Source organism: Oncorhynchus keta, chromosome 30, assembly GCF_023373465.1.
Source record: "Oncorhynchus keta strain PuntledgeMale-10-30-2019 chromosome 30, Oket_V2, whole genome shotgun sequence".
NCBI classification, from domain to species: Eukaryota; Metazoa; Chordata; class Actinopteri; order Salmoniformes; family Salmonidae; genus Oncorhynchus; species Oncorhynchus keta.
In genome coordinates, this window is record NC_068450.1 from 33,768,732 (window position 1) to 33,789,069 (window position 20,338).

Genomic DNA, 20,338 nt, shown 5'->3' on the forward strand with positions numbered 1-20,338 from the left:
GTGTGTGATTGAGTGGTCTGCGTGTGTGTGCAGTGTGTGATTGAGGTGTGTGTGCAGTGTGTGTGGGTGTGTGCGTGCATGTGTGTGCATGTGATTGGGTGTCTGCGTGCGTGTGTGTGCAGTGTGTGATTGGGTGTCTGCGTCGTGTGTGTGCAGTGTGTGATTGGGTGTGTGATTGCAGTGATCTGTGTGCGTGTGTGTGTGTGCAGTGTGTGATGGGTGTGAGTGTCTGCGTGTGTGCAGTGTGATTAAGTGTGTGCATGTGTGTGCAGTGTGTGATTGGTGTCTGCGCGCGTGTGTGTGTGCAGTGTGTGATTGGGTGTCTGCGTGCGTGTGTGTGCAGTGTGTGATTGGGTGTCTGCGTGCGTGTGTGCAGTGTGTGATTGAGTGTCTGCGTGCGTGTGTGTGCAGTGTGCAGTGTGTGCATGTGATTGGGTGTCTGCGTGGTGTGCAGTGTGTGATTGGGTGTCTGCGTGCGTGTGTGTGCAGTGTGTGATTGAGTGTCTGCGTGCGCGTGTGTGCAGTGTGTGATTGAGTGTCTGCGTGCGTGTGTGTGCAGTGTGTGATTGGGTGTCTGCGTGCGTGTGTGTGCAGTGTGTGATTGGGTGTCTGCGTGCGTGTGTGTGCAGTGTGTGATTGAGTGTCTGCGTGCGTGTGTGCAGTGTGTGATTGGGTGTCTGCGTGTGTGTGTGCGTGTCTGTGTGTGTGCAGTGTGTGATTGAGTGTCTGCGTGCGTGTGTGTGCAGTGTGTGATTGGGTGTCTGCGTGCGTGCAGTGTGTGCAGTGTGTGTGCAGTGTGTGATTGAGTGTCTGCGTGCGTGTGTGCAGTGTGTGATTGGGTGTCTGCGTGCGTGTGTGTGCAGTGTGTGATTGGGTGTCTGCGTGCGTGTGTGTGCAGTGTGTGATTGGGTGTCTGCGTGCGTGTGTGTGCAGTGTGTGATTGGTGTCTGCGTGCGTGTGTGTGCAGTGTGTGATTGATTGGTGTCTGCGTGCGTGTGTGTGCAGTGTGTGATTGGGTGTCTGCGCGAGTGTCTGCGTGCGTGTGTGTGCAGTGTGTGTGGGTGTGCAGTGTGCAGTGTGTGATTGGGTGTCTGCATGCGTGTGTGCAGTGTGTGATTGGGTGTCTGCGTACGTGTGTGCAGTGTGTGATTGGGTGTGCGTGCGAGTGTGTGATTGGGTGCGTGCGTGTGTGTGCAGTGTGTGATTGGGTGTCTGCGTGCGTGTGTGTGCAGTGTGTGATTGGGTGTCTGCGTGCGTGTGTGTGCAGTGTGTGATTGGTGTGTGCGTGTGTGTGCAGTGTGTGTGTGCGTGCAGTGTGCAGTGTGTGATTCTGCTACGTGTGGTGTCTGCGTGCAGTGTGTGTGCAGTGTGTGTGTGTGTGCAGTGGTGTTGGGTGCGTGCGTGTGTGTGCAGTGTGTGATTGGGTGTCTGCGTGCGTGTGTGTGCAGTGTGTGATTGGGTGTCTGCGTGCGTGTGTGCAGTGTGTGATTGGGTGTCTGCGTGCGTGTGTGTGCAGTGTGTGATTGGGTGTCTGCGTGCGTGTGTGTGCAGTGTGTGATTGGGTGTCTGCGTGCGTGTGTGCTGTGTGTGATTGGGTGTCTGCGTGAGTGTGTGTGCAGTGTGTGTGGGTGGGTGTGTGTGTGTGTGTGTGCAGTGTGTGAGTGGGTGTCTGCGTGCGTGTGTGTGCAGTGTGTGATTGGGTGTCTGCGTGCGTGTGTGTGCAGTGTGTGATTGGGTGTCTGCGTGCGTGTGTGTGCAGTGTGTGATTGGGTGTCTGCGTGCGTGTGTGTGCAGTGTGTGATTGGGTGTCTGCGTGCGTGTGTGTGCAGTGTGTGATTGGGTGTCTGCGTGCGTGTGTGTGCAGTGTGTGATTGGGTGTCTGCGTGCGTGTGTGTGCAGTGTGTGATGGGTGTCTGGTGCGTGTGTCTGCGTGCGTGTGTGTGCAGTGTGTGATTGGGTGTCTGCGTGCGTGTGTGTGCAGTGTGTGATTGGGTGTCTGCGTGCGTGTGTGTGCAGTGTGTGATTGGGTGTCTGCGTGCGTGTGTGCAGTGTGTGATTGGTGTCTGCGTGCGTGGTGTGCAGTGTGTGTGTGTGCGTGCGCAGTGTGTGCAGTGTGTGATTGGGTGTCTGCGTGCGTGTGTGTGCAGTGTGTGATTGGGTGTCTGCGTGCGTGTGTGTGCAGTGTGTGATTGGGTGTGCGTGCGTGCAGTGTGTGATTGGGTGTCTGCGTGCGTGTGTGCAGTGTGTGATTGGGTGTCTGCGTGCGTGTGTGTGCAGTGTGTGATTGGGTGTCTGCGTGCGTGTGTGTGCAGTGTGTGATTGGGTGTCTGCGTGCGTGTGTGTGCAGTGTGTGATTGGGTGTCTGCGTGCGTGTGTGCAGTGTGTGATTGGGTGTCTGCGTGCGTGTGTGTGCAGTGTGTGATTGGGTGTCTGCGTGCGTGTGTGTGCAGTGTGTGATTGGGTGTCTGCGTGCGTGTGTGTGCAGTGTGTGATTGGGTGTGCGTGCGTGTGTGCAGTGTGTGATTGGGTGTCTGCGTGCGTGTGTGCAGTGTGTGATTGGGTGTGTCTGCGTGCAGTGTGTGATTGAGTGTCTGCGTGCGTGTGTGCAGTGTGTGATTGGGTGTCTGCGTGCGTGTGTGTGCAGTGTGTGATTGGGTGTCTGCGTGCGTGTGTGTGCAGTGTGTGCAGTGTGTGGTGTCTGCGTGCGTGTGTGTGCAGTGTGTGATTGGGTGTCTGCGTGCGTGTGTGTGTGCAGTGGGTGTGATTGGGTGTCTGCGTGCGTGTGTGTGCAGTGTGTGATTGGGTGTCTGCAGTGTGTGTGCGTGTGTGTGCAGTGTGTGATTGGGTGTCTGCGTGCGTGTGTGTGCAGTGTGTGATTGGGTGTCTGCGTGCGTGTGTGTGCAGTGTGTGATGGGTGTCTGCGTGCGTGTGTGTGCAGTGTGTGATTGGGTGTCTGCGTGCGTGTGTGTGCAGTGTGTGATTGTCTGCGTGTGCTGATTGGTGTCTGCGTGCGTGTGTGCAGTGTGTGATTGGGTGTCTGCGTGCGTGTGTGTGCAGTGTGTGATTGGGTGTCTGCGTGTGTGTGCAGTGTGTGCAGTGTGTGATTGGGTGTCTGCGTGCGTGTGTGTGCAGTGTGTGATTGGGTGTCTGCGTGCGTGTGTGTGTGCAGTGTGTGATTGGGTGTTGCGGGTGTCTGCGTGCGTGTGTGTGCAGTGTGTGATTGGGTGTCTGCGTGTGTGTGTGCAGTGTGTGATTGGGTGTCTGCGTGCGTGTGTGTGCAGTGTGTGAGTGTGTGATTGGTTGTCTGCGTGCGTGTGTGTGCAGTGTGTGATTGGGTGTCTGCGTGCGTGTGTGTGCAGTGTGTGATTGGGTGTCTGCGTGCGTGTGTGTGCAGTGTGTGATTGGGTGTCTGCGTGCGTGTGTGTGCAGTGTGTGATTGGGTGTCTGCGTGCGTGTGTGTGCAGTGTGCGATAGGGTGTCTGCGTGCGTGTGTGTGTAGTGTGTGATTGGGTGTCTGCGTGCGTGTGTGTGTAGTGTGTGATTGGATGTGTCAGCTGGGTGGGGTGAAGCGGAAACAGAGCTGCTCACTGTTATTAATTGTAATTGTTCTGTCTCTTCCTCCTGCGACATTTCAGGCTGCTGGTGGCTAATGGGGTGGGGGGTGTAAAGGGGCCCGAATGATCAACCCTGATACCCAATCCCCCCCCCCACTCCTTATAGTATTTCCCCTTAACATAGAGAACAGAGTCGTCATCTCGTTAGTCGATCTTAATGAAATAACAAAATGGACATATAGAAAGCAGCAACCCTGAAAAAGACAGACATAAAATGGGGGAAAACAATGACTAAACTGACTAGAGCATAAATCTGTCATTTTTGCTCCGTCTTTTTAGCCATTAGAAAAATGTTCTGTGAATGTAGCAGGGACATTAGCCCCCTTCGGAGCTTTTATGCGGGCTGTCTGGTGTTGCAATTTCACACTTCACTGACTCTGACAACCAGTCTACTAGTGTCTGCATGCCCCAGATTTCACCTTATTTAGGTAATACACACAAAACAAATCTCAAGACAAGGTAAATTAAACTTAGTATTCGACAGGCACACTATCAGAAATTTGGACAGACTCACATAGACATATTATATTTGAGGTAATGTTTAGGGAGCTGTTTGCCATGTAGACTACAGTTGTATCACAATGCATGGTGTACAGTAGTAGGCTTATGTTCTGTTAGCTGGTGTACATTTGAAGAGGGTCATTCGTTAAGTATTGTACAAACAAAGCATCACATGTGTGTGATAAACCATTTGGATGTTGTAGAGATCCGGTTTGAATCTGTAACCATAACCATGGAACTATGTATGTGAAGCCACATTTCCTGGAGAGGTGTGAACATGGCCTTTACTGTTTAGTCCAGTAGATCCACGTAAGACAAAGTAAGGTCTTACAATATCACTTTTACACCAGCAGCAGTTTGCGTCCCCCTTCATCTCTGTCAACGTATCATTGCTAATGCATGAACGACGACATATTAGATGTAATAGGCAGACAGGAGAGGTGATACATTATTGATATCGGGCAAGAATGGATACAAACTGTGCAGATGGCACTACATTTCTCATTCTAAACTGCAGCACTGTTCTGGGTGTTATTCATACTAGGGTCAAATGAATACGATACATTCTGTTCATTTTTAAGATTAATTAATTAACAGCAATCCTTCATTGGATCGGGAATTGCGCAATGATGTTGTCTCATTCCGCTTCTTTGGGCCTGTTGAAACGCTGAATAGCCCACATACCCAACGTTATGACTAGTTAAACAACACGTAAAGGAAGAGTTGTATGTGATATTTGTATAATATGTAGTAACGGGTTTTCTCTCATGTAAAACTAAGTGCGCAATTCCTTGAAGCTTTTCAACTTGAAATGACTGGACTTTTATTCAATTCGCCCACAGGCGGCACATGAATCGTTTTTAACGGGAAATTGGCAGAATTTCACCCGTAGTGCACGATTGAGGTTTCCTAGACATTCATTTCGCCTGAGCCTTTCAAGGACATGCCAAGTGAATCGTTAATAACGCATTGCCCTGGCTGCATTGTTTCTTTTTGTGAGTATTGTTCGGTTGCATTGGGGAGCTATCATCTGAAACATTGACACGTAAGTCTATAGTTTGACAAGAAACTTTCCTGCGGCTTTTCTTGCGCATTATTGAGAACATTTACGACCAATTCGTTTTTGTAATTATGTTTTTTTTTTTTGCCTACTTATTTTGTTCGGGAATAGCGGTAAAAACCAATGTATTTGATTTATTATAGGCCTATCCAGCCTTGATTGATACAGCGCTAATTAATAAGACAATGATAATAACATAATTCATACATGGCCTTCTTTTAATGAGAATATAGTTCAAACTCATGGTTATTATGATAACATAACACACCATATGTAAATTATAAAATCACAAAGGGAAAAACAAAAACTAATTTGAACCATTTCAGACTGTCAAATGCTCTTTTATTGTTATGATGTCCTTTCAAGGCAAGAAGTGGAACATTTGGAGAGAGAAGCTCCCAAAATAAATATGTCATAGGTGGTTTTACCTAGGTATGGATAGAATTATAAGAAGATATATATGAAAATATTTGGAAATATTGCTTTTTAACTGAGAGAATATGATGTACATATTTCAAAGGTGCCCCTTGTCTCAGAATCAGTGAATAGGCCAGTATATACTATGTAGGAAATTAGACATTTTGCCAATCAGGAAGCCATTTACAGTTTAAAAAATGCACTTTCAGTCACACCTATTGAGTAAAGTAGTTTCTGAATAAAACATGAATTTCATAATGTTGTTGTTTATATTATCACAATTATGTTTATGATATTTTCCAGGTTTACATTTAGCCTCACACTTGTTTTAGTTGCACAACAACAACAAAAACACTCTCAATGTTTGTGACCAATAATCCAAGTGAGAACCACATTTTGCACTTTCCAATAAATAAGAAATGTTAAAACATGCCATGTAATGGTTGTGCACTTTTGCAAAGCTGAAAACAAAATATGTCCTCTTTTGTCTCTCCCAGGGCTTGTCCAGAGGAGAATTGAAACAGGGAAAAGTAATTACTGGAGAGGCATTGAAAGACTATCAGCATGAGGGTTCGGATTGACTCGGGGACACCTATGGCCCTTGCATTATCCTGGCATGAGGTCGCTTTAGCAATAGTCTGGCATTTGCCACCAGCACCTGGCCCCCAACCCCCACTGCCCCCTCTCAACAGGCCCTATTACCTGTCCCCCCTCCAGACCTAGAACCACACCTTTCCTTCTCGTTGTGCTGCTGTAGTGGCAACTAAGACCATAACATATAATAACAATAGTGTCCAGTAGACATTAATGACAATAGCACAAATGTTTTTCCATCATAGCGTTGTGGAGATTCTCAGGTGAAAATGAATTTTGAATACTTTGTGCTCGGTTGTAGCGAGGGGACGTGAAGTCTGGAAGAACATGGGAACAGTGATAATTCACTAAGATACTAAACCGACAGACAATGAAATAATAGGTGTTATTTATTTACAAGCAAAATGTAACCCTGGCCTTGTTGTTTGGGCTGAAAGGTGCAGTGGGAGAATCAAATTTGGAGATGTGGAAGGTAGTGTTATATCAGCTGCAGTCCTAGGGAGCAGAATATCTTACTACCATATACATTTGTTGAATATTCTAGTGTTTTAGCCCTGACATCTGTCATGCAGGCAGCTCTGCAGAGTCGTCACTAGCTGGCACAGCCACAAAGTCACCAAATCAGATTTTAAACCTAACCCTAACCTTAACCACACTGCTAATCCTAATGCTTAACCCTAACCTTAAATTAAGACTGAAAAGCACATGTTTGTTTTCATTAATTTTTAAGATATAGACAATTTTGACTTTGCAGCTGGTCCATCTAGTGGAAATCGCTCAGTTCTGCCTCCAGGGCAAGATTCATGACAATAAATGTCAACCTGCGTCTGTATTGCAGGCATCAACACTTGTGTAAGGTTATCCATCCTCCTACTCCGTATATACAGGCGCTGCACCAGAGCTGTGATGGTGCTCCCTAAGGCCTCCTCTCTCACCCCGTGTTCTGACTCCCTGGGATGTGTGGAGCTGTGAGGTACTGTTTGACTCATTGAGGTCTTTGCCTTCTGACGCTCTCATTTACTGGTGCTAGGGGTACGATGCCCACGGCAAGACTTTAGCCCCAACTGTGATCATATGATGTTGCTGCTTTGTCATGCTCTCTCAGGCCCACTGTCACCACCCGTCACCACCCATGGCCCTGGAAGAGAAGAGGTGACGGAGCAGTTTGTCTGTTGACCTTTCCCCTCTCAGTCAGATCGGTTCTCATCTCTGTTCCATCCCCTTTGGCAACACCTGTCTCTCTGTGGCCTTCATGTATTTGCTCATGGTCATGCCTCAGTGTATGCATTGGGGTGTTACCTATGTTTTCCTGGACATTTAAAATTCAAGTGGAATCTTTGTTGGCTATCCAATAGCATTCTGTCATTTGGCTTTATGGAATTCTAAAGGTGTGTGGGGGGGGTTGATCCACGTGGATCATGGGTCATAAAAGTTCACATTATACTAATTTCCCCAGATTAGAGTCTTGGTGGTCATACAATTCATTTGATTTTAAGGAAATCATTAAATTGAGGATCCAAGTGTGAAGTAGGCCACAGTATTTGGATAACTCATTTGTGTGAGTGAAATGGAGATCACTGTTTTCACTGTGAAATCATGTGTTATGGACAAATGTTTTTGTATTTGATCATTTTATACATATTAACTGAAACTGGGAAACTGAAAACTGCATAGGTGATCATTTTACCAAAGTCAGGCATGATTCTTATGTTTTGGATTTCTAGACTCGATACATAAGCAAAGTCTGCTTATGTAAACCTCTGTAGAGGTTTAAAGTTCCTAAAATGATTGTTTTCGTAGACGACGCCAGTATTGCATGTTGAAAGAACGATAAAGAATGTCTGATCCAAACCAACATTGTTTTTTTTTACAGTCTGTTATGTTATGTGACAGGAATTGAACAGTGGGGAAAGGCTATCTAGCAGAGCAGACATATGCATCTACTGGACTAACCGGATAGAGATACAACTGCATGGAATGCGCAAAAACTATTGGGCATATTGCACGAAACTATTATCCAACCATAGTTCCTGCTGTCTTGAAGCAGTTTTGCTCTGATTGACAGCTCCATGACAAAAATGTAAAGTGTATTAGATCGGTGGTTATTTCTCACATTCCTTGATATTCTGTGTCATAGTTTGGATATAATTATTTTCGCACATTCATATGTTCATTATGTTTTTAATTGAAATTGAGTTAACTCATTAGTCAGTTCGTGGAGAGCGAATTGTGCCGCTTCATCATGTTCATAATCTTCAAACCCCGCGGGAAATTGCGTTGAACGTGAGCCACATTGCGTAACTGGAACGGTGGTGGGCGCGCGCCAGTAGGCATGTTGACAGCTATGTCCTACATTTCCATTGCCCAAATCGTTGATTGTAATCTTCCCATTCAAACATCCTCTAACTCGCGTGAAAGTTGCGTTGGGCCGTTGGCTGTATTTCCAGGTCTTAATGGAGACTTTGGAACCCCCACTTCCAATTCACCGTTTCAAATGAAAGACATTAACAAGCATTGTCCTAGATATTCATTTTTAAAAGCTGAGGTAGGCGGGAGGGCAGAGATCTGCTGTTACCCATTCCCCTAGGCGGGACACTGCCACAGTGGGGTATCCTTGCTGCCTAAAAACAAAAGATGTGCCGCTTTCAGGTGCAAACTTTGTTGAAACACAAGTTTGTCCCATGCGGGTTTAGACAACAGCTGACAACTATCATTTTATTGTGCAAAGTTCAGACCTGCTTTACAACCTGAGCTAAGCTCAATCAAAATCACGAGATTCGTTTAAGACAACTGGCAAGATCTGACATATGCGTAAAAATATGGGAGAGTGATGGAGAAGCGGGTATGGCATTTTCAACAGGGCATAATGATTAGGCCTGTAGGCTATCTTTAGCTTGTTGTTAGGCTTATTGATTGTATAGGCTGATGGAGAAAAAAACGTGTGGTGTGCATAACCATATTCAATAATTAAATGTAATTACCAGTCTATTCGAAATCATATGAGATCAGGCAGAATATTGGCCTCTCTCCCACCAGAGACTTCTTCAGATGATGAGTAACGGGGCACCGGGGTAATTCGGTTTGGAGTGGTTTTCGGCGATGGCATAGCACGTATAAAAATTGTCAGTTGCTCACTTAGCACCTCTCAAAAGTGTTGAAAATATATCTGTCAGAAGACAAACGCACTTCACCATATACATAGCTGAACATCTGCTTTGCGGAGTAGAGCGCTTCAACTTCCACTCCCGGGACCTGTTAACGGTGACTCCCAGGCCTGCGCGGAAGGGGAAGTCATCAAGACTCCATCCCAGATGTTCGGGAATTAAGACTGTCTACAGTTGGACAACCTAATTGATAATCATATGTTTTGCGCCTATTTTGCAAAGGAAATATTATTTTGGGGCGTAATTGAAATATTGAATTAATGACGGTATGATGACACCATGAATCTTGAGAGTCTACTATGCTATTGAGTTGAGATCTTTGTGTGCCATTGCATAATGCCGTGTTTTGTCCAGTAGGTCTAACATGAGACGCAATGAGAGGGTCAACAGAAAGTTAAATGAGTTATTCCTTTATTTTGTGTATCTGTTTTATATGGAGCTGGTCAAGCTAAAACCTTATCTGCATAAACTTCAAGCATTGACGTAGGCCTATGGTAAATGTGGTTGTATGTGCGTGTGAAAGTACAGACCTACTGTTGGTGTGTATGCTATTCTGAATCGTTTCAAGTGACAGTTTTCTTTCAAGAATACCTGTATAGATGTAATGAATGTTCTGTAACATGCAAATAGTTTCCCATTACTAAAAGCACTGACTTAACATTGCAATTGAAACGTTTTCCGATAACTTCAATCAAATGCAAATGTGAGTATTTCTAAATAGTCAACGAAACATTGACGTCAATAACAATGCCATTGTGCCTCCTCGTTACCATCACAATAGCCATGTAACACCTCCGAAAAAAAAAAGAGTTAACGGCACACATCCTGGATTACCTTGCTCAGTGAATACTTATGCATATTCAACAGGCTTCGATCTTCAGGGAAAATAAGCATCAGTAATTGATAAACAGGTCATAATGATGATGGTCGTGCATAGTTAGGTAATTCGCTGATGATTGTTAGTCTGTATGCAAATGCTAAGGATATTATTAAGTGTTACCTTGATTGTTGCAATGTGTAGCATTTAAAACTAGTACTAAACCCGACGGAGGTTATAACGAGCTAATTACGCATGTGGGTAATAGTGTACCAAGATATAATGAATGTTTCCACTGACTTGAGAAGTTTAAGAAACGTTATGAGAACAATTTTTGTTTTGTAAAATTATAAACGGAAGACTTTTCAAAGTTTTAACATGCTGTTGTATTGTTGTCTCTTACTGGTTTTTATTCATGTTCAACAGCATCACTCAATAAGAGCATAATAAATAATTTACAAGTTAGTGGCCAATTACATGATTATTTTAGTTAAATGTCAGAAGAAAACATAAGCCTATGTTGGATCTTGAGTGCCTTGCGTAATTTTAGATTTTAATTGATTGAAGAAAAATACCAGTTTAAGATTTGACCCAACTAGCCTACATAGCAGGTCTATTGTTTTGACCACTCGAACCGTGTTATAGCATCTCTCAGAGACCCCAACACGATTATGATTTAAAAAATCCTAATTCATATTGTTACACAGCCCTGCACAGCCGTGCTTGGTTTCAAATATTTAGAAAGGAGAACGTGAATCTCAAGGATTTAGGGAATTGCATGCATTGCGTGCCAGACCCAATAATTCTGATACACTCTCACTTTGCAGCACGCCTTGCGCGAGATCATTTATCCAGAGACTTTATCAAGATCACGAACTCGGTTGCGTGACAAAAAGCGTTTGGAACCTGCTTGTATCTGTCAGTCCTCTTATGGACTCACGTGCCGGGGGGAGGAAGGTAGGTAGGTGGGGGGGTGATAGTAATAATAGTCAGATTAATATAATAGTTCAATGAAAACGTTTACATGCTTTGCAAGAATAAGAATTTCCCTAATAATCCTGTTTACATGGACACATCTGAAGTCAGGCTACCTGATGGCACTGATAAATGCAGAAAAACGCCAATCAAAATAAATGTTCTACCACAGCCACCATATTATTTTTCGGGAGGCATATTTGATGCTGAGTTTGCACATATACAGTTTGTATGTGGAAACGACTTCTAAAACGCATGCATTCAGTTGTTTCGAACTCACTTCACTCACGCTGAAGAGGGAGGCTCGCTCCGCTGGTGCTAGCACATGCGTAGAACAGTTACACCACTGAAACGCCGATTAAGGTGTTTACATGTTATAATCATTTGAAAGATTGCTCAGAAAACCAGGTGTTTTAATCCGCGTATGTTTATTTCGATTTTGACTTCACGCCGATTAAGATAAGCAAAGTAATGTGTTTACACGACTATTGCCATACTCGGCCTTGTGCCATAATCAATGTAATATCGAATTAGTAGTGTGCATGTAAACGTACTAAACCCGTAACAATTTATGCGGACTTTGCCAGTTGGGAAGAGATTTGATTATAGATGATGATATAGGTTTGAATATAGATGACTATAAGCTACTCCAGATATGATGAGAGCACATATGTGACTCTGAGCGCTAGAGTCGTGGATAGATGAATGTGTGCGGTGTCAAAGCTGTTCTATGGTTCCAAATATATCCCCGTCCATATGTCAAGATGAATGAACACTTCATGTTAATGCTATTCACATACATAGAGCCTACTACTGTATTCACAAACACCACTTGTCAGACAACCGCTACCCATCTCATACCATGTGACTACCAGCGCTTTCTAATCCCATTGAGTCCCCAAAAAGGAGCCTTTCATGTTTTTCTTGTGGATATAGGCCTACACCCAGTTTTCTCATCATCTCAAAACACGATTATGCTAGGAGTTATCAGCTTGTATTAGGTTGTATTCGGCTAAATAAGGTATTATTGAGTCTTTTCTACCGATATGCCATCATCAATGCGTGGCTTTGCTTTCGTGAGCGTTGTTTCACAGAGCCACTCGTAGGGCAAGCCTATCCCATTTTTTTGACGTCATGGGGTCCGCTAGAAAGAACTTGAACTGCATGGGTAAGAAGAAACAATGTCCTGGTGAAATACAAGAGCGCGCTTGTGCAAGAAGATGGAAAACGGAATTTGAATACATTCTTAAATCTGTTAATATTTGAAGATGGGGGTAGGGCAGGGTTGGAAGTGGGGGTATAGAGTCTTTGGGGGTAGGTCTAAAGATATTGTGTAGTAAATACGAAGTCTTATATCTATACAACATTAATTTACAATCATAGCCTATAATCATCACTGAGTAAAGTTAAATCATAATTCAAACTTGATAGGCTTCTGTCTCCCCCATGATTCCTGAGGATAAGCCGAACAGTTGGGAAACAGATCTTTTTACAAGGGTTTTTGCTAGGCTAATGCTTGTCAATTGTTTAGCATTATGACTTATTTTAATTCACTTTGTGTTTGATAGTTTGATATTATTTAATATTTGTAGAGTAGCCTACATACAATTAATATTTCATGAGACTACTCGATGATATGCTACAACAACGTTTCTCAAAACTATTTCCCGCTGTAGTGGCCCATACATTGGCAGCAGCACTCAGCACGCATGCGTGGAACGACTGCCGTGGTGCTCAGTGGTTACTTTTGGCAGCCTGAGTAGCCTAATAGGCTGTATGACGATACTTTGCTGCTAACTCATGTCCTCATTTGCCTCTCACTCTCTTGGCTTACTTTTTAGTAGTTGTTAGTTTGATAGTTATCACGTTGTGATCCCATTTAAGTGGCACTTTCATTCACACATGGCGTATGTTTCGCCCAATCGCACCTCCTTCTAGAAAGCACCAAGTAGCTTACAGTCGATAACTTTTCCAGTCCATCTTCCCAGAAACAAGATGCTAAAATGGCGCCTTCCTCAGTGTCAAGTTCAAGTGAAGTGCCGACTCGCACAGACAATGTAATTTCTATATGATCTTAGCAGAGAGTATAAGCTAATACAACAATGACAAAGAATGATAAACGTCACAGTTCGTTAGTTTTAATTATTTATTTTTATTTCATTCAAAATGTTTGTTCACATTTCTTCATAAATAGTTGGTAAAACAAACAAACCAACAAACGATAGCCTACTTTAAATTGTACAATGAACCTTTGTCTCTTCCCGCTAAATAAGGAATAGGCTCACTGTTGTATCATCGTTTGACTCGATTGTGGCACAGTGACACAGTTCATCAGTAAAACATTTGCTTTTCAGGAATAACTTGGAGTGTGACCCATTTCTCCCAGAAATTGTTACAACATCACATTCTCGCTGCGTTTCTAAGTCAGAAATGTGCTCCGACTTCAGGGCATGGAGCATAAGGGTTGTGGGAATAAGAAAACAATTATTTATTTTAAATTAATGTATAGAAAATAGTATATAAAACATATATTCCTTAAATTATTTAAATAAACGTATTTTATATATCACTGTCACTTACGAGGTACTGTTTTTACATTTTGTTTTAAAAGTAGTGCTGGTGGTCTGAAATCGTTCTCATAAGCACAATATATTTTGTGGTATGCATAAGATTAAATTCTTGAAAATAGGTTACAATGCAATGCTGTAACTTGTTGTGCCACTGAACACATTTTCCTCAACCCACATAGCCTATAACTATTAGTGTTCCTTAGACTTAATTCACACAAAAAGGTTTTCTCGACAGGTTATTCACACAAAACAAGCAAATGTATAATCAAACTGCTCTATATGCAACACCACAGTACTTATAACAAATAACACGCTTAGTTTCACAGAATAATTACATTTAAAACAATGCAAGCTGACAGACAAAAAAACTTTTATTTTGAAGATACTGTGTTGTGACAGTTTCATTGTTGCCGATGCACACATTTAAACATACTTGCACAAAGACATTGTTGGAACTATAAAGGAATGCCATACTGGCTCATATGTTTGGGTATTTGATCCGAATTTGAAATACTCCAAATATTGTCACCTTGGTGTGGAATTCGTGAATGAACTAGGTATAACATCTGTCAATAGCTGATGGATCTTTCGAATCAGAAATCACGCTACAAATGAACTCTACTCTCGGATTCTATAAAAGTCAAATACACAAAAAAGATAATTTGACCAAAAAGATACGACAGAACCGTTTTATATAGTTTGCCAACTTAATTGATTACAATTCAGATTTACAGAATTGATGATTTACATGTCAAAGGTCTCACAAGTTAAACAATAAGTGATGGAAAAATCAGCATCATATAGACAAATCCATAACATTTATATAGACGATATCTTAGATCCAAATAAGACACATGTATTGGTTAAAAAAAGATACAATCGCAATATTGGAGCTTTATAGTTGATCATAGTTGTTTAATGCTAGCTGGTTATGACCCAAAACTGTACAGTCTTGTTAGAAAACATTTTCATAAATATCATTTAAGTTTTAGAACTTATATCCATAATTAAATTACAAATTGATAAATATGGCATCATGAATATGTATTTACAACGTTATTAACAAAAGGCAACGTTATATTTAACGGTAACAATCGTAACCTAATACCACATTTCTCCACCTGAAAACAGACATTGACAATTCGACCCCATCAAACAAGGAAATACATTCACGAGTATATATTTATTTATTATTTATTTTTTGTTCAAGTTCAAGACAAAGACTTTGGCACGTTTCTTAAGACTGTCTGAATTTTTAACAATCAATTGAAAGGCGACAGTAATGTGTCACCATTATATAAAACACCGTGAAATATTGTTCCTTCTCCATTATTTTTTTAAATAAAAATTTGAGAAAATACATACAATGAAAAATAAAATAATTATCTGAAATCTGTAAACTAAAAAAGGGGGGAAAACATTTTTTTTTTATTCTTAGAAAGTATTATTTAATTATTTATGATTTATTTGTTCTCTTCGAACTCGGAATAAAAGTCACATTTCGAATCCTGAGAAAGGACGAGGCCTGCTGCTGCTGGCTTGCTCTCATCTCCTCGTGTTGTTCCAATCCCATTTTGTGTACACCTTGGTGTGAGTACTTTTTAAGGTTTCCTTAAAACCTCTTTGTCCACAATGAGAGCTTGCTTCTGACTTCAAACGTACCATTCATTAAAGTTGGGTGGCAGTCCTGCATCGCTGTGCCCAGATGTGTTTTGAACGGCTGACGGTGGTGTTTTTGTTGGGTCTTCGGTGTTCGCTGACACCAGAACTGGTGGTGTGGACGACTCATATCCAGAACTTGCTGCTGGAGAGGACTCCGAACATTGAGACTCGTGTACCTGTAATAATAATAATTTAAAAAATACATGAGGAGTTGCTATTATATATTGATCTATCTATAGGCCTATAGCTTGAAGAAGAACGTTACGAATGTTACACACTGATAAACACTCAACATAAGTCAATGTACAATTTGACCCTTTGATCTATCAAATTGCTAAGCGTAATTTGCTTCTGAAACGTAGCCTCCAAGTAAGTAGTAATATTTGGGAAATGAACATTATGCTCCAACCTATTGAAAACGCAGTGAAAACTTTCAGCTGAGTGTGATTCTGTTTCGGGGCTGATGCTTTGATTAGCCAGTCTGGGTCAATGGATGAATGTGTTTAAGGTGTAATTGACACGGTAATTACCTTCATGTGTTTCCTGAGAGAGCTGGGGTGCGTGTAGGACTTGTCGCACACTTTGCAGATGTATGGCTTGTCAGAAGTATGCACGTGCATGTGCTTTTTCCTGTCACTGCTGTTGGCGAAGCGTCTGTCGCAGCCGTCAAATTCGCACTTGAACGGCTTCTCACCTGCAAGATGGAATAAACACAATTCGTTAACCCCTATACAAAGTAGATTGATTAGCCTCCCACCACGACATATGCACATGTTCACCGTTGATGACGTTTGCCCTGTGAATAGCAATAGCATGTGTTCAATACAGGCCCACATTTTTAGGATACACATAAACGTGCACAAACATGGATCAGCGAATGCTATTGTATGGGGTTTGATGTAGTATGTACTTTGATATTAGGCAACGGTTGTATGCTTTGTCGTAGTGTGTTTACCTAGGCTATAATGCTAATACCCAACTGCTGCACTGCTTTGTAGGATGGAGTAGTAGCCTATAGCCCAGCCTAGTAAAACAAGAGAGAGAGTGTAACCGGGCCAATTGTTCAGACTCACACAAAACCATGCACCGAGGGAGTCCATCGTAGTGTAGTTTAGGCTACTTCACTCGTTTTGAGAAAGTATCCGCCTCCCCTTTAATACACACACAACTCGATCAACACCTCGAGCGTGCAGAATGGCTTCTCTAATCGAGAAATATGTCCACACATGCCAATGTCAAAATATGCACATTTAATATATCTTGAGATTAAATTAGACTATCCGATCCTTCAACAAATGCAATCTTCAGTGCATAAAATAATATTATGGGTATAAACTACAAACCAATTGCGGCCTTCTCTCGAGCATTAATTCATAAAATGCAACAATCTCTCCACAATTATGCCTATTCTCTCCCACGCAATATGCCTACTGCAAAAATAAAATAGCGGTCTATGGATAGTCAACGTAAACGTGTGGTTTTTGTCAGCAAACATGAGAAAAGTGAATTACCTGTGTGTGTTCTTTTGTGAATTTTCAAATTTTCAGACCTGGCGAATATCTTTCCACAACCAGGGAATGGACAGGGGAAGGGTTTTTCTCCAGTGTGCACTCGAATGTGGTTCACGAGTTTGTACTTGGCCTTAAATGATTTCCCCTCTCTCGGGCAATCCTCCCAAAAGCAAATGTGGTTACTTTGCTCGGGGCCGCCAACGTGTTCCATGGAGACGTGCGTCACCATCTCGTGCATTGTGCTGAAAGTCCTTTCACAAGTCTTTTTGGGTCGGTTCATCTGGTTCTCATCTATCCATTTACACGACATTTCTTGCTTTATAGGTTGCCTCATGTATCTAAAGAAGGCCCCAGGACCGTGGTGTGTCGGCACATTCATCCCCATATTCATCCCCATTGGATGGTTGTAGTTGTGGAGCTGAGCGCCGTAGGGGTCCGTCCGAGGGCTGGCGACCGGACGGTATGGGTCGGGTCTTCCAAAAATGTCCCCGCGTAAACCAAGATGCATTTGACTGTTGACTACATGTCCGCTTGGTGAAGTATGGCTCACGCCCTGGTCATGGAGCCCTGAAAACAACAGATGTCCTGGGTTATCAGGGATTCCAGGGGGTCCATGCAGGCTCCCCGCAGAAGCGGCAAAGATCCCATGCTGGGCACTCGATGCAGCGGACTCTCCAACGCCACGGTTTCTGAATAGAAAGTCCCGGGTTGAATTGAACGGTCCACCGCCGTACGAACCCACCTGTCCGCCATGATGGTGTCCCAGGGCAGCTGCGTATCCACTGGCTTGCGGGGTAAAAGCTGAAGTCTGACTGGAGGCTATATCGTGAGCCACAGGGCTGAGTTTGAAAGCTGCGGAGTGGGATGAATCAGCGAAGGGGTTGAGTCCCAAACCAGGGTCTCTGTTCCCTATCTCATGGTGTCGCGGTGTTCCGAAACCTCCCACTCCTAGCGATGGGAACTGCGGACCGCTGTCAAGGAGCATAGTCATTGGTCTCAAGCGAACTTATAACGAAATAATATAAAATTCAACTGAAACTCCAGGTTAGTGGAGCTCACTCTAACCTCGAATAACGGGAACCCGATTTCAGTGCGTTGAAACGGCAAATAAGAATTTAAAAGTAGAAAAGCAAAACAACGAAAGAACAATCCTTCGCTTACACAGCAGAGAGAAACTCCCGTAACTGGGATCCGTGAAAAAGATGATCAAACTTCCCCCCCTTTCCACACGAATGATGTCCTTGGACTGATAAAGTCAATCACTCACTCCCTGCACATAAATGAACTCGGGAGGCAGTGCTATGACGCCCAATGAGAGCTCAGCTCCCCCTTTGGCACGTGACGCCAAAGAAGGAAGTTAATTGGCTAGATGTCTGTTGATTGGCACGATTTGGTATTGAAAATGGCAGTTCGTCTCAGTGGTTTAATTTGATTGGTTAGTGGAGGCAGTATTTTGCAGGTAAGGTAACGGGGCGAGCGTTCTGTCGCTTCAATACAATGACCCTTGTTTATCTCCCGTTTCAAAAATTGAATCATCTCTATTATAAACTGTAAATAACCAGAGGACAATAGTCATAGCAAATGTTTGTTTTAGGTTGTCCTAACAAAGTTACTGAAAATGTGTTTATCTGATAGAACTCTAGGAAAAATAATCGTTATCTTAACTTCAGCCTATGGCTTACATGTGCAATAATTCAGTCACGAGCATGTTGTTTAACCAACAATCACAATTAATCGTCTCTGCATTGGGCAAAAAGATAACATTTTACTTGGTGCCTTTTGGTGGGGGCATACGTTTGTAACGTTTGGTTATACATTGTGTATTTCAAAACACACGTGTAATAACAGTAGATCATTCCCGTTTACAACATCTATCTATCTATCTTATTTTAGCATTTTGACTCTTGTTAGCTGAGAACATGAATGCAGTTGGCAGAGATCCGAAATGTGGCTTTCTTGAAGCCGCATGAGAAGGGAGGGGGCTTTTTTTGCAAAGCTCTATAGGGTGTAAGACGCAAGAATAAAAGACAGAAAGAAAGATGGCAGTAATTGTAATATCCTGAGATTTTTTTGCATAGCCAAAAATTCGTGCCATTGAGCGAGTTTCACAGGGTAGCCGCTGACTCGCTGCAGGACACATAAAATCTGATCAAGTTCAGAGACGCGTTGAGTGCTTCAAGCGGCGCTTTATAACTCCGAGTCTTTCACATCCCTTACCCCTCAATCTGTCCCAGGAAGGAGTTCACGTTCTTTATTTTAGACATCGGAAAAAAGAAAAAGAGGAAAATCTTCAAATCAGTCCTTCATTCTGCTTGCGGCCTTATCCACTCCGCAATCATTCCCACAACATATTCCTCTTCGAGAAGTTTTAAATTGTTTTAATTGCAAGGTGAGTTTTCATATTTATGCCATATTTAAATTCTCAAGGTTACTTTTCTTTTGAAGGAAAGCAACTGTGGAGTAATTGTAAGTAGGGTACTGTGGAGGTGTGTAAATCTGTGGAGGTGTGTACATCTGTGGAGGTGTGTAAATCTGTGGAGGTGTGTAACATCTGTGCTTAACGTCTTTCTTTAAAAGTCAGCTCAGGACACTTGTTTATGATATTCCTAACTTTAGTTATTTCTTGTGGTACCTTGTTTAACTCCTAGTAGTCGTATTTTTTTCATAAAAATTAAAAGTGCGTGCTTCTTTTAGAGCAGATAGATCTCAGCTGCGTTCCTAAACTCAACAACGTATTATTTTTTTTATTTTTTTTAACCGAAAACTGATTCCCGCTCCCTCATTTTTCTCCCTCCCGCGCGGGCTCTCTCTCTCTCGCTCCCTCCCCACTCTCTCTCTCACTCTCTCTCTTACACACACTCACACAAACCCTCTTTTAGTCTCTCTTCACTCATTCGTCCCCCTCCCTCTCTGTCTCCCGCTCTCTCTCTCTCACACACACACACACAAACACACACACACTCACACACTGAGCGAGAGAGGGGGAGCATGAGTTAACTGTGAATAGCCTTGCAGTCTTAGAGCTTGAGATTTATGGCGACCTTTGTGAACTTTCACAAGTGACAGGCAGTTAAGTTTTCTTAACTTTTCCTCTTCGATATTTTATTGGTTTGTTGAAACGAAAGGACCCGGTGAGGTTATTATATATGGTATGTTCACAGTGATGGTGTTACTATAAAATGATTAACGATGAGAAGCACGTGCACTGTTGTCTCTACAACGGAACGCTCAATTAGATTAGCCACCAAGTTCCTGCAGTATTAGGAGAGTCTTGGAGTGTCGTCTATGACGAGAGTGGTTCACCGACCTTTGGCATCAGACAATGCCTGGTGTGTTGTTACAGGTTACTGTCTTCACCAAATAATCGAAAGCAACTGTTGCTCGCGGAGAGCCAAACACAATGTGATGCAGAAAACAACCTATAGGCCTAATATTATTGAATTTCAGACAAAC

General features: G+C 42.9%; 1 protein-coding gene across 1 annotated transcript; it reads right to left on the reverse strand.

Annotated features, from left to right (window-relative positions):
- Positions 1 to 14,060: 14,060 nt before the first annotated feature.
- LOC118372140 (zinc finger protein ZIC 3-like) lies at positions 14,061 to 18,144 on the reverse strand. Its single transcript, XM_035757929.1, has 3 exons — positions 16,886 to 18,144; positions 15,905 to 16,068; positions 14,061 to 15,550 (listed from the first exon to the last, which is right to left on the reverse strand). The coding sequence occupies exons 1-3, from the start codon at positions 17,874 to 17,876 to the stop codon at positions 15,365 to 15,367; spliced, it is 1,341 nt and encodes a 446-aa protein (XP_035613822.1). The 5' UTR covers positions 17,877 to 18,144; the 3' UTR covers positions 14,061 to 15,364.
- Between the last annotated feature and the right edge of the window lie 2,194 nt (positions 18,145 to 20,338).